We start from the raw sequence: 14574 nt of genomic DNA on the forward strand, positions 1-14574 counted from the left end.
ACACAGGTTTTATGACAATAAACTATGAAATAAAATGAATGATAATGTTGTAACAGCGGCTCTGATATGCAATCAACACACTGAAGAACATGACAGGCTGATGTATTTGCAATGCGATGCTGTATGAGCTAAATTAGACAAAGACAATGTTGTCACTTGTTAAACAAATAGTTGCGCACAGGTACAACGATTGACAATATATTTTAATGCTGATAAAAAAAAAATCACAATAATTACCCGCTACATTTCATCTTAAATGGCTGACACGTCTTGTAGCCGGCAAGTCTTTATTTCCCATATAAAAGAAACATCCTCTTAAATGCTAACGTGCCTTGGCAGCAATGAGTACTCACTAAATGCTTTTGGCACTGCTGTTTTGTCTGCTCTCGTGGTCCAAGCACGTCTTTCTGTCACAGGCACCCGCCGAAACATTTGGCCATAGCATCAAGAACCACACATCATGCATAACCAATATGTGTTGAATGTTTTAGTTTTTTTCAAATCTTGTGTAGAAGCATGGGCGTTAATAAATATGCATGGCATTGGAGCTTTGAGGTGCATTTAAATCACTACATCATTACATTGCCAATTAGCGCTGTTATGGCCGTGTTTGTTTGGATTCAGTTGAGCAATTATGCCAGGACTTGTTCTTTTATGTGAAGCGTCAGACGGGCTTAGGTTTTGAAGATTGAGCGATTACAGCGTACAAGTCAGAGTGGACATTTTAAATCCAATCAATGTCTCTGAAGACTGAAGAGGCTCTTCTTTCTATATTCCACCACCTCTAGAGATGTGAGTGCATGTTCGGCCTGTCACTGCCCTTCTAATGGGTGGGCTTCACAACTAATAAATCAAACTCTGGAGGCCTTAAATCCTAGTAGACGTGAGAATTTCCCAAGACAAGTTGATGAAACGCTTTGGACTCCTAAGCATAAGATTAGAAAACTAAAATGTGGAGAATTTTTTGGGGCGAGTTGGAATTGATTATCTACTCCGAGGATGCTCGATAAATAGAAAAAGAAACAGTTCAACACTTTTGTTTTTTTACGCGCTTAGTGGTTTTTGTGCCGAGTCTTAAGAAGAGAGATACCACTCATTTTCTGTATGTTGTATGATGCGGTGTCAAGCAGTGCTAGCTTAGCTTAGCACAAAGACTGGAATCGGGAGGGAACAGCTAGCATGCCTCTGTCTAACTGAACAAAATATGCCGATCTGCATCTCTAAAGTTCCTCAAATGACAAGTTATATTTCATTTTTTTTACACAACAAAATCAATCAATGAGCTTTAAAGGTGCCACAAAAGACATTAAGCTTTATAAGCAATTCAAGCCATTTCAAAGTTGAAGAAAATCCCAATCTTCTCCAAACCTCTTCTAACAATGCGTGTGTTGCCCTTGGACTCATTAAGTATCATCACCTCCTCCAAGATACATCAAAATCAAAAACAAGTTGTGTGGAAGTTCCACCCGTTCATTGATAGCACTTTCGAGAGCTGCATTTCAAGAATCCATTCATTTGTCCCCCATTCAGACCAGACACTGAAGATACATAATTAAATCATATTTATAAAAAAAAATTAAAAAATGGGCATCTGAGATATTATCTCATTGTTTGGTTGAAGTACCAGTAGTCACACACAGCCAAATAAATTCCCATAATTGTTCTCTTTTTAATATCATTCATTTTTCATTTCCCGCTGAGATGTTTTATGAAGCGCCATCATTATCTTGTCTGCGGTATAGATTAGACGTAACAAAGGCAGCAGTTGTTGAACATTATCTTCTCTTGAACGATACTCTCTTCCTTCCTCATTTTCTATTTGCCTTGTTTTTGACGCATGTGTTTTTTTTGAACACTTCACAGGTGACAACCAACGGGGAGATTTCCGTTATCTCCGGAGCCCCCACGGACTGCGACTGTAAGATAGACCCCAACTGTGACTGCTTCTCCGGTGGGTCATCATACACACACACACACACACACACACACGCACGCACACACACACACGCACACACACACACACACACACACACACACACACACACACACACACACACACACACACACACACACACACACACACACACACACACACACACACACACACACACACACACACACACGCACGCACACACACACACACACACACACACACACATACACACACTCACTCAGTCACTCAGTCACTCATTCGGACAGACTTAAGCACACACCCTCACCGATTCACACAATCATGCACTCACTCACTCTCACACGCACACTCACACAAAAACACTCACTCACACACACACTCATTCACACACACACACTCACACACAGAGACACACACACACACACACACACACACACACACACACCCACACGCACACATGCTATCTAAATGTAGGATTAGGTAAAGTGAAAGTATTAGATTATGTCTAATAGGATTACATTACTAAAAACAACATACAACTGCACTTAAAATTCATATGACATTACCTCATGCATGGCCTAGCTCAGGAAGTTAAGGCAGGAAACAAAACAGGGACATTTTAAAAAGCTTTGACACAACCTAAGTGAATTGAAAACGTCAGGCTGTGTCGGTATTAAGTGATTACATCTTGCTGCCTGTGTGTGTTTCCCTGCTGGCCAATGATGTTATTAGAGGAGCTTAGGAAGAAGAACTTTTCCTCTCCTGCCTGCCTCCACCGCCGTTGAAATGTGTCTAAATCGTTTTGATTCAGTTTAAATGTTAATATCTAAGGAGGGCTGTTTTGACTCCCCTTGAAAGATAATGCATTAAAATATGTCGACCTTTATGTTGAAGGTGAAGTGAGCGATATATTTAGGTTAATATAAGTATTAATTTGCTCTATATTCATACAGTGATCACTTATATAGTGTGCGCGTTTCATACCTCCGATCTCTCAGTCACCCGCTCTGCATTTAATCGGCAAATTAAATTGTTCGGGGATCCCGAAAGTGGTATCCAATCAGAGGAAAGAACGCTACAAACCAAGTGAATGTTTATTTGCCTACAATGGCGGAGCAGGTCAAAATCCTTCCCAATGTCTGTTTTGATGGTTTTTATCATGTTTTATCACACTTATGGATCTGAGATGATGCTAGATAACTCGCTGCTTGAAGACCGCAGTGCATTAATGTGGTTACGTAGGGACGAGCGAGGGGACTGCTAATTGCAGTAACTGACAGGTAGTTAGCTAAAATAACCATTCCGCTTTCAGCACCTTTAACAATGCCAATGTAAAGGAAATAAATGACTATCTACAATGTAAAAGTAAACGGATATAATTTGACTGGGTGTGTGCATGCATGTGAGTTTGATATAAAGTAAGTGTGTAATGGTGGGATGTATTTGTATTCATGGAAATGCTCCACCTTTTCAAAAACGTCAAGCTAAACTTAAGCAGAAACTATCTTGAGAGAAAACCATCAAATGCATAAAAATCCCAAGCAGCAGAAAACATCTCTGGGTTTTAACTGCTTGCTGTATCATTGGAGGGGGGCTCCAGAAAGGTAATAAGGAGGGGGAAAAGGGAACGGACCTAACAAATAAGCAGATGTTCCTTTGACAGTTAGGCCATGCTTTTCATTGTAAGCGTCAGAGGGGATGTGTGATTTTATCATTTAATTCTGCTCATGAAAAAATCAGCCTCCCTTTTCTATTCAAAATGGAGAGAAGTGTCTCTGCCATGCCACAAGCCAATGGGCTGTAACCATCCCCTATTTCTTGGGGTTTGTACTTTGCATATTTTCAATCATGTCTTGCTGTTAACAGATGATTACTCTCTTCAGAGGCTTTCCGTTTCCATCCTGCCACCGCAGACACTCCACACTGCGCCTTTGAACATGCGCACATGTGTGAGCACACAGAGCCGCAAATACAAACAGACAAGTACACACACACACATACATACACACACACACACAAACACACAAATACAAACAGACAGGAACACACACACACACACACACACAATGCACATGTTGTCAAGAGATAAACTGCCACCCTGCTGTAGGCTCAGACCAATGGGAGGCCCCGGGCTAACGGCTTACAGCATCTAAAGGGCTTCACCCGGCTGTAATCCCGCTGTGCTACCAAAGACATGTGAACACATTCAGTCGACCCACTACCACTGTCTGATAAGGCCCAGGTTACTATCAAGGTGGTCATATCAACTCCATAGGGAAGCTATGGTATCACAACAAGTCCCAAGTCCTGAGCCAAACTGATAAACGCTTAAGCGACACCATGCCATCTTCATATTCTCCAAAGCTTGTGTTCATCAGTTGTGATTTATCTCTTTCTTGAAGTCCCAAAAAATATATATATATATTACACAGATACCACAATTCATTTCTGCCAGTTGATTTCTTCCAATAAAATACTTTTTTTTTGTGCAATTTTTACAGAAATGTTTGAATAGATATGCACATTTGGCATTAATATCTAACTAATTATGTTTACATTTGCATCTAATTAAAAAACAAAAAAGTGGATGTTGGATGGAGCCAGAATTAAAACCTTTATTTCATTTTTACAACACATTTGTGTCCAGAGTTTTTACTGAACAGACTTTTAGTATCATTAATCTGACACTTTACAACATATGAACAAATACGTCAGTATTAACCTTTAGAATACTGCTAGGAATGATTATGGAACGTTTGGTTAATGCTTGTGTCTTTAGAAGTTGAGATTTGTGGTTCAGAATATTGAAAAAAAATAATGTTGGGATAATGGCCGTTAAAGATGGTTGTGTAGGAGAAATATTCAGATGCAAACAGACAAGGTTTAGTAAAACAAACATCGAAATGTACATGTTGGACCTACTATTATTATTTTTTTTTAAGATATTTTTTGGGCATTTTTATGCTTTATTTGATAGTGCAGAGAGACAGAGGTGAAATGGGGCAGAGAGGGGAGTGACATGCAGAGGACGACCGCGGGCGGGAATCGAACCCGGGTCTGCTGCTGGGCCAGGCCCGGGGGGGTGGAGGGGGGGGCGTCCTACCAACTGAGCTAAGGGCGCCCCCGGACCTAGTATTTCTAATAGTATAATATACATATTATGAAAGAAGACATGTCATGGAAGCATAAATGCCAAAAGTAGGCCTACTTGGAAAAACATTTTTTTTGCTTGCAGTGTCTCATCTTAAAGAATGTTTGTTTGTTTATTCTGATCAGGCGATGGAGGGTACGCCCGTGACGCCCGCCTCAAAGCCCCCTCCTCTCTGGCCGTGGCCCCCAATGGAACCCTGTACATCGCTGATCTGGGAAACATCCGTATCAGAGCCGTCAGCCCCAACCAACCTCAGCCCAGCCCCGCAGGTCTGCTTGAGATCAGCTCTCCTCTGGACCAAGAGCTCTATCTCTTCAGCCAGGTACACACACAGGGCCGAAGCTACCGACAGAAAACACTTGTGTGTTAGCATGGGAAACATGTAGATACTTGATGACCATAACTGAGCTTAGACGATTTAGTTACTAGCTTAGAGTAGCATGTATAAATATAGCTATCTATCTATCTATCTATCTGTATGACTAAGTGACTGGACTGGATACGTTCATCTTTGTTACAAGTGCTAGCATAACAAAATATATGTTCCTTTAACTTACATGTGTTTTTAGCGGTAAATAAATGTTCCTTTACTTTGTATGTGTTTTTCTTGTATTCATATATATAACATTTTGGGTTTGAATGTCCAAGTACTTCAATGAGTGTCTTAATAAGGGTTAGTAAGATGTCAGATAAAAAGCCTTTACACTCGTTTAAACTTTAAACATACTTATAATAGATGTACTAAAAAGCATGTGCGACTCGACCCAATCCGGACCTAACTTTTCTTCTTCTCCTTTTTCCAGAATGGCTCCCACATGTGGACCAAACACCTGATCACGGGTCACATCCTGTATAACTTCACTTACGGCGTTGGCGGCCAGCTGTCGGGGCTGACGTGTCGCGATGGCCACGGGCTGCAGGTGAGAAGGGACGCTCACGGCGTGCCCCTCTGGCTGGCTCTACCTGCCGGACAGGTGTACTGGCTGTCGCTTAGCAACAGCGGAACACTGCGAAAGGTATCAGCCCAAGGCCACGACATCGCCCACATCACTTACCATGGCAACACGGGTCTCCTAGCAACCAAGAGTGACGAGAACAGTTGGACCACTGTTTATGAGTAAGTCTGTCACTGTTTTTTTTTTTTTCTCTCTCTCTCTCTCTCTCTCTCCACTTATTGTTCTCTCATTTATTTATGTATCTATTTGTCTTTTTTCATTCTTGTCCTTTATAATCTTTATTTATATATATATATTTTTGTATTCTTCGCTTTATCAGTTTTAGTTTAATTTATGATTGGTTGCTAGACTATGAATGTATGTATGGACACAGGATGGAATGCATGTGCTTTTGTATTATTGCCAGACAGAGTTTATGTTTGCATGTGTGAATTGTGAGTGCCCTCTGGTGGTAGCTTGTGTCCCTGTGAATAGCTGGACGGATGGATTTTTTTCTTCTGTTTAGGACTTTCTTATGTGACTGATCAGCTGAAGGACGTCCCTGCACACTTTGATCACCCACATGTTTAGCATCACACACACAGTACAGTACGCAATACACACAAACACATTTGTTTAAATTATTCACCGCTGCCGAATCGAGTCCCTGTCTCCAAAATTCCACAGCTGGATAATTACACATATAAATCATGCTTGACACTTTACTCCGCGCCCGATGTTTGTGCATGAGAGGGGGGAAACAGAGCAATAGCGAGTGCATGCATACATATGTGTTTCTATATGTGCCTTTGTGTGTGTGTGGCCAAGCGTGCTACTCTCCACGAGCGACAGTTATCTGTGGCTGTGTGTGTGTGTGTGTGTGTGTGTGTGTGTGTGTGGGGGTGTGTGTGGGTGCGGGTTTGTGTGTTTGCGTGTGCGTTTGCATGTGTGTGTGTGTGTGTGTTTGTGGTTGTACATCACGGGGTCTGTGTTTTTTTTCTTCTCCCTAAAGGTACAACAGCGAAGGCCGCGTGACCAACATCACCCTCCCCACTGGCGAGGTGAGTGGTTTCCACGGCAACCTGGAGCGCTGGTCGCGGGTGGAGGTGGACGCGTCCAACCGCGAGAACTTTGTCACCAGCACCAACCTGTCTGCCAGCGACACCATCTACACCTTTAGACAAGGTACACAGTGGCATGGCTGTGTTGTCTCTTTGTTTCCCCTTCCTCATAGGTCAGTAGGAACAATATTAAACTGTGGAAAGACAAAAGGAATGTACACTGCGCCAAACACGGGGGCACGAATAGGCCTATGCAACGTCATCCCCCATGTATTCACAAGTTGACACGCAGGAAAAGATTATAGCCCCCTCACCATACATTCATCTCTGCCCCCCCCCCCCCTACTCGGCTTTACCACAAACAAACTGCAATGCCATTTATGACTCATCGCGGTGGGAATAAACTAAAACAGGCAACAAACGCGCATGTATGAGGGCAGACTGTAAGGTTATAGTGATGTTTAAACATTTATGGCGGGCAAACTGCAATAACGTGGCTGTTATTCTGCCCGGGTCAAGCATTGACCTGTGTTTTCCTTCTCCTACTTCTCCTTCGTCTTCTTATCGGCTGCACTGGGTGTGTGTGTGTGTGTGTGTGTGTGTGTGTGTGAGATACACAGCTTTGAAAGAAAATAAGAAAGAGGATTTATCCTTTTCTATAAACAATTCACACATGGATGTCCTCTTTACATATCCAGTACTAATGACCGGTAAAAAAAATATATATATATTTGATTTATTTTTCATTTACAAAAAAAACATGGCGGATCAGACTGAAATGTGTGAAACGTCTTAACGGCCGCGGGGAGAGAGAGAAGAAGAAGAAGAATGGCAGAGATGAGAAGGGAAGAAAATGAGAGTGGAGTGGAGGAGCCGCTCATGGGAGCACTTTCTTCTCATGTCATCCCTTTAATTGCTTTCTCGCAGTTGTCACAATGACAGGACTGCAGGGAAAGGGACGCGGCTCCAACACACACACACAAATACTGCCTGCACACACACACACACACACACACACACACACACACAGGGCCATGTACACGGGGCCTACAGTATGACAAGGCTGCCAGGGAAGGGTTGAAATGACCTCCTATTTTAGAGAGCCCCCCACCCCACTCTCCCATTACGTCCACCACCCACAAAATTCACATGTGTCTCACCCTGCCTCTGAGGCAACCGTAACCATATTATGTAGAGGTGAGGGGAATATAAGTTATACTGTGCAGTTTATTTGCAATGTTAGCTTTTATGATGTAAATATAGTTTTATGACTATTTCTGAAATGTATTTTATTTATTGTGTTTCAGAAGTAGTAAAAGGCGTGAGACAAAGCGATGTAAACATTTCTGTAATCTTCCTCGGAGCAATGTCGAAATGAAACAACAGTTTCTGAGAAACCTTTGCAATGTGTGAAAAAACAAACGGTTTTGGCCAAACACCCCCACACACACACACACACACCCCTCCCTTAGCCCCCCTCTTCCCTTTCTCTTTCTCTTTGTCTCTCTCTTTCTATGTCTATCCTCTTCTGTTTCTGAATAGATTACATATTTTTTCTAAAGATACAATAGCAGATACACAACGTGCGCCGATGTTGAGTTTAGCAATCAACTCAAACAAAACACACATAGAATAAAAGCCTGACATGTATCCATTGCATTTGGCCCTGCTTCTGTTGTGTTCCACATTTTACTCAAGACTGATTTTCTCAGAGACACTGACTGATGTTTTTTCACACTTTTTTTCATCTTGTCGTTGCATATTCACATCCCTGTGTGCATTGGTGGTTTTGCTTGTACGTGTTTGTGTGTGTGTGTGTGTGTGTGTGTGTGTGTGTGTGTGTGTTTGTGTTCCATCGTCCCCCCACTCCAGACCACGCTCAGAGTTCATACAGGGTCAGTGCTGATGGTTCGTTCCACGTGTCTCTGGCCAGTGGGATGGAGTTGGCCTTGACGACGGAGCCCCTCCTCCCGGGCGTTGCCGGGGGAGGAGTCAGTCCCACCGCCAGCCGCTGTAACATCAGCCTGCCTGGAGACCACGCCCCCAGCCTGATAGAGTGGAGGCAGAGGAAGGAGCAGAGCAGGACCAACTACAGCACCTATGAGCGCAGGCTCAGGGTAAAAACACTGGCTTCATATCAGTTCAATTCATTTCAAATAAAATCGCAAAAACAGTCAAATAACATGTAAACGTGTAAAGCAAAGCTGCATTAAAAAGTAGTGTCTATTCAATACACTCTGATATGAAAGAAAATCCCAATTTACATGATGGGCAAAAAGTTGACGTTATTGGTTAAGAAACGTTGGCAAGTACATTAATGTGTTAGGTTACAGCCACAATGGTAACCTAAAACACTGTGGTAAACAACACATCAAATCTCAAGCTGCCAGTTATCATGGATGGAAACCCATGTGATTAGGGCAAATGACTTCACCCGACCTCAGCCACATCTTAAAAGAACGTTAGGTTAACCAAACGTTGTGCAATCTGACCTTTATACGCTCAGAACGACAGAGAAATGTCACCTCTTAGAGACATATTTTTCGGCTGGCCTCACATTTATTTTGAGCACAAACTGTAGAGCAGCAGTTCAAACGGTCGCTACAGTTTGATGTTGCGCAACATGGTAGATTCTTTGACTGATGAATGACATTGCTAATCTGCGAGCAAGCTGATGACTTTGAACTCTTTCGCTGAACTTTCCACACATCACACGCAGACTGCAACACCTTTTCTCTTTGTTTCCTTGGCACAGAAAGCACACGGCAAGCAAACGGAATAGTTCATGAAACAAAACAAGGACATTTTATCTGATGTGCGCTAATTAAAAAATTAGCTTCTCCCCGGGACTGGCTCCTTTCACTTGATCACAATGCAATTTATTGTTATTATGCAGGTCCTAGGTTGCTCTAAAAGTCACAATTAATTTACTCAAACTAATGAATTCTCAGTCAGACATGTCAATTTATTTATATTTGAATGTGTGTGTGTGTGTGTGTGTGTGTGGTCTTATTTGGAATTAATGATGATGTTACTAGAATTATTTCACCAAGTGTTTGAATAATTGAAACTGAGTCAGGCCTTCTTGGAAGCAGGTGAATTTACTTGCAAACAGCATACAAGGGTCAAACAACAATGTACCTGGATTGATACATGGTTGAATACATCGAATGAACAGTGTACAGAGATTATATGCAAGAGAAGTGTGTAGGCGTATACACTCGGTTTGTGTGTCCAGCCCGTTTTGCTGGCGAAAGCAGAAACATTTTAATTAGGTAGATATTCCCAGAAATTCATCTCAGCTGGTGTTATCCTTCATACAATGTCTGATAACAGAATATGGGGAGTGAAACTACTGTGCACATGAATGCGTCATACCTCTGTATTGTGTCTTCAAGGCTAAACAACAAACTTGTAGCAAAACTGGGACAAAGTTCAACAGCCAGAAAGCATGTATTGTGCATTAAAATATTATACAATAAAGCAAATTAAATTCTGTTAACAGATGATAATTAAGCCAAAGAAATTGTATTGTTCTCCCTCAAACATGACATTTAAAATATTTTTTTTTTCTTTTTCAGGCCCATAACAGGAACCTGCTGTCCATAGACTTTGACCAGAGCACCAGAGTAGGGAAGATCTACGATGACCACAGGAAGTTCACCCTCCATATCCAGTATGACTCTCTGGGCCGGCCGGTGGTCTGGTCCCCCAGCAGCAAATACACTGAAGTAAACATCAGCTACTCTGCTGGTGGCCTGCTGTCTGCCATTCACCGTGGGGACTGGTCTGAACGGCTGGAGTACGAGAATGACAGGGTGGTGTCCAGAGCCTGGGTCAACGGCAAAATCTGGAGCTACACCTACGCAGACAAGGTCATTAGAGCTAGGGTTTGGAATGTTTGGTCAAAATAATCTATCACATGGTGATGCTAGGCTCCCACAAACATTTTCTGAATAAGTTAAGTTATCTTTATTAGTCAATTTACACATTGAAATTTGTCTTTTTGCATATCCCCTATCAAGTTAGCACACTTCGGAGGGGGTCCTGGCGCAAGGTCAGCCATAGTACAGCGCCCCTGGAGCAGTTTGGGGTTAAGTGTCTTGCTCAAGGACACAATAGTAGAGATGGTGGGCACCATAGATGTAATACCAGCCACCAGTAGTAGTATTTACCAGGGATCGAACCAGCGACCTTATAGTTACTGGTTGGCCTCTATTTCCTCAAGGCCATCTTACCAGCCATGCTTGCTGTGTACGAAATGTGCAGATATTGGCATAAAAGGTGTAGATTTTTAGTTTTGTTTTGCACAGCAGATCAGCCCTTGCCCCAGTAAAAGGGGGTCTAGCAACGGCCCTGGCATCTTATACAGTATACATTAAATCACAGCATCACACAAAAATGTAAAAGAAAAATGATACAGTTTCAAAATAAAATATAGAAAAGCTTTTGCTTTAGTTTTCGTTTTTGAAGTGGTGGATAAGCCGCACATCTTTTGGCATTCATAGTATAGGCTACCGCTCTGCATTCTTCATCTTTAGTAAGAGTAGTAAGAGCTGTACTTAGAGAAGGGGAGGATGGGATGTGAGAGACAGTTTCTCTTTGTATCATGCTGAGATTTTGTGTGATGGCTTCTCTTTGTTGTTAGCATAAATCTAACACATCTGCTCTTCCTTCGTTTGCTGCTTCAAGGTTGTTACGGTTACTGAATATGAAACCAAAAGTTACACCAAACGCAAAGTCATTTCTTCACTTGAGATGAAAGCTAACGAAATCATGAAAACAAATTAAACTTCTTTGCTATACTAGTACATTTACCAACCATGTTTTAATTGTATTTCATTTGAATTTATTTGTATTTTTCATCGCTTTGAGGCAGCCATTGATAGATAGATAGATAGATAGATAGATAGATAGATAGATAGATAGATAGATAGATAGATAGATAGATAGATAGATAGATAGATAGATAGATAGATAGATAGATAGATAGATAGATAGATAGATAGATAGATAGATAGATAGATAGATAGATAGATAGAGAGAGAGAGAGATAGATAGAGAGATAGAGAGATAGATAGATAGATAGATAGATAGATAGATAGATAGATAGATAGATAGATAGATAGATAGATAGATAGATAGATAGATAGATAGATAGATAGATAGATAGATAGATAGATAGATAGATAGATAGATAGATAGATAGATAGATAGATAGATGTGAAAAGTGTGAAAAAACATCAGTCGGTGTCTCTGAGAAAATCAGTCTTGAGTAAAATGTGGAACACAACAGAAGCAGGGCCAAATGCAATGGATGCAAGTCAGACACGCAGACAAGATGTCCATTGTGGTTCATTACATGACTCAAGCAAGTTTCAAGGCTGTGTCACTTGGGAGGTGAAAATACAATAAACCAGTGCTTTCCTGAGAGTGGTCTTTACAGTAAACACTGTTTTGAAGAATGGAAATAAATAATGTAGAATTTATTTCATTTTGAGTTAATGGATTAAAACATGCAAAGGGATATTTCCCTTTCAGCATGTGTGTTTTAGACAAAAAAAAATCAAAGTTACCAGAAGCTATCATTTCCTTCCTTGAAATTAACTGTAATATCTAATGAAAAGATTTTCAGCCTAAAATATATTTAGTGTCAGCTTTTGAGACCGAATTAGAGCATAAATGAGCTTATATTACAGAACTATCTAGATTTAATAGTACTTGCATGTATAATTAATACATTAATATCATACCTTACAGTTAAATTGAAAAGTATTTTTACACAACATTGTTTCACTGTACTTCGGAGTGCTCAAATAGCTTCAGGACTGCAGCCTTCAGATTTCAAAGCGTGCCTAAAAAGTAACATTAACAATCAAACGGTAAACAAGATGGTTGCTGTCATATGAAAAACTCATGGCTTCAATAATAAAAAAAAGAAAAAGAAAAAATTCTACGCATGTTTTAAGAATTGAATAGCCATCAATGATTAACTGGAAAATGAATGATCCCAGAGCTAGAACCAATGGTAGGCCTACATCTAAAGAGGAAGAGTGTGTTGGTGATGCAACGTTTCCCTCAAATGACATTGAAATAAAGAAATGACCCAGACAGTATTCTAACTCTGTCTGTCTGTGTCTCAGTCCATTATGCTGCTGCTGCACAGCCAGAGGCGCTACGTCTTTGAGTACGACCAAACCGACCGTCTGGTTGCCGTGACGATGCCCAGCATGGTGAAGCACACGCTGCAGTCGCTGCTTTCCATTGGCTACTACCGGAACATCTACACTCCGCCAGACAGCCGCGCCTCCTTCATGCAGGACTACACGCTGGACGGACGGCTGCTAAGGACTCAGTATCTGGGAACGGGACGCAGTATTATATACAGGTTAGATTAATGTGATTTTATGGAGAATGTCTGTTGACAAAAATACATTTTTCGGCAAAATCTGTAAATATCTCCTCACCATCAGCTATCTCAAGGCCTATGTAAAGGTGTGTACACTGTAAACAAAGTAAAAATAAACAGTGAGGAAACACAGCCTAGTCTCTGTAAATGGGCATGTTGCTAGCTAAGGTGGGTCCCCTTTGTTTACATACAGGTGTACAGAGCCTAGGCTGTGTTTTAACACCAGATTTCTTTTCACGATCACACTGACTCCACCTTTAATGTAACTTTGTTTTTGTTATTTAGGGGTAAAACAGTTTTTGACCTTATAAGTTGGGGAAACACTGAATCATATGACTAGAGAGACACCAACAATTCTGAGACTAAGTTTATTGATGAGCCACAAGCTATCACTTGGTTTGCAAAAGTTAAATGTCAACACATTGAAAAATGGTGACTATGATGCAAATTGGGTTCTTAGGATCAGCTCTTAGCCTTATTTTATTCATACAATGCCACGACTTATAGGTACCACAGACTGCAAAACAAGAAAATGGGAAAAGATAATAATATTATTAACACATTACCACTATTTCATTTTCACTTCATGCAAAACCTAAACCTGATTTACCAAGGCTATAGACATGGTTCAGACATGGCTGTAAAACTGAGACTACCATTAAAGCCAAATTGAGCTCATTTATATATCTTGATGTGAGAGTTTAATGGAGCCACTTCCACTTCCCAGCATGCTAGCACAACGTTGTCAACACCTACCTGTTCGCCTGGCTGTGCAGTTTCATCTTATAACAGAGTCTCTTTTGAGCCACAGCAGTTTTTGAACAGTTAATTTACGGGGAGGCAGTGCAGTGTGGAAGAGGGTGACATTGTCGACAGCACCGCTTTGTATTGGGTAGCACATAACACTATGCATCTTGGCACTACAGTCGGCCACATAAAAAAACATAACACTGATTGGCTTGATGAAGGTGTTATAATTAAATCTCAGAAATGTAAAAAGCCCTATTACACAGCTCTAAGTCTAGCTGACACAAAACGTGCTCCACACCCCCCCCCAGCTGTCCTCACAAATGCCACTGATTGGACTAATGTGGGGAGACTGATTA

General features: G+C 41.2%; 1 protein-coding gene across 1 annotated transcript in view; it reads left to right on the top strand.

The window, feature by feature from the left end:
* tenm1 (teneurin transmembrane protein 1) overlaps positions 1-14574 on the top strand; it is a gene marked incomplete at both ends in the record, with an annotated part of 178892 nt that overhangs the window by 155571 nt on the left and 8747 nt on the right. Inside the window, 7 exons of the mRNA XM_080036099.1 lie at positions 1864-1951; positions 5189-5385; positions 5867-6180; positions 7011-7183; positions 8932-9176; positions 10641-10934; positions 13203-13447. Of these exons, the coding sequence (XP_079892225.1) occupies positions 1864-1951; positions 5189-5385; positions 5867-6180; positions 7011-7183; positions 8932-9176; positions 10641-10934; positions 13203-13447 (1556 nt within the window). The remainder of the gene's footprint in view (positions 1-1863; positions 1952-5188; positions 5386-5866; positions 6181-7010; positions 7184-8931; positions 9177-10640; positions 10935-13202; positions 13448-14574) is intronic.

This window comes from Ammodytes marinus (genome assembly GCF_949987685.1).
Source record: "Ammodytes marinus genome assembly, chromosome: 10".
NCBI classification, from domain to species: domain Eukaryota; kingdom Metazoa; phylum Chordata; class Actinopteri; order Uranoscopiformes; family Ammodytidae; genus Ammodytes; species Ammodytes marinus.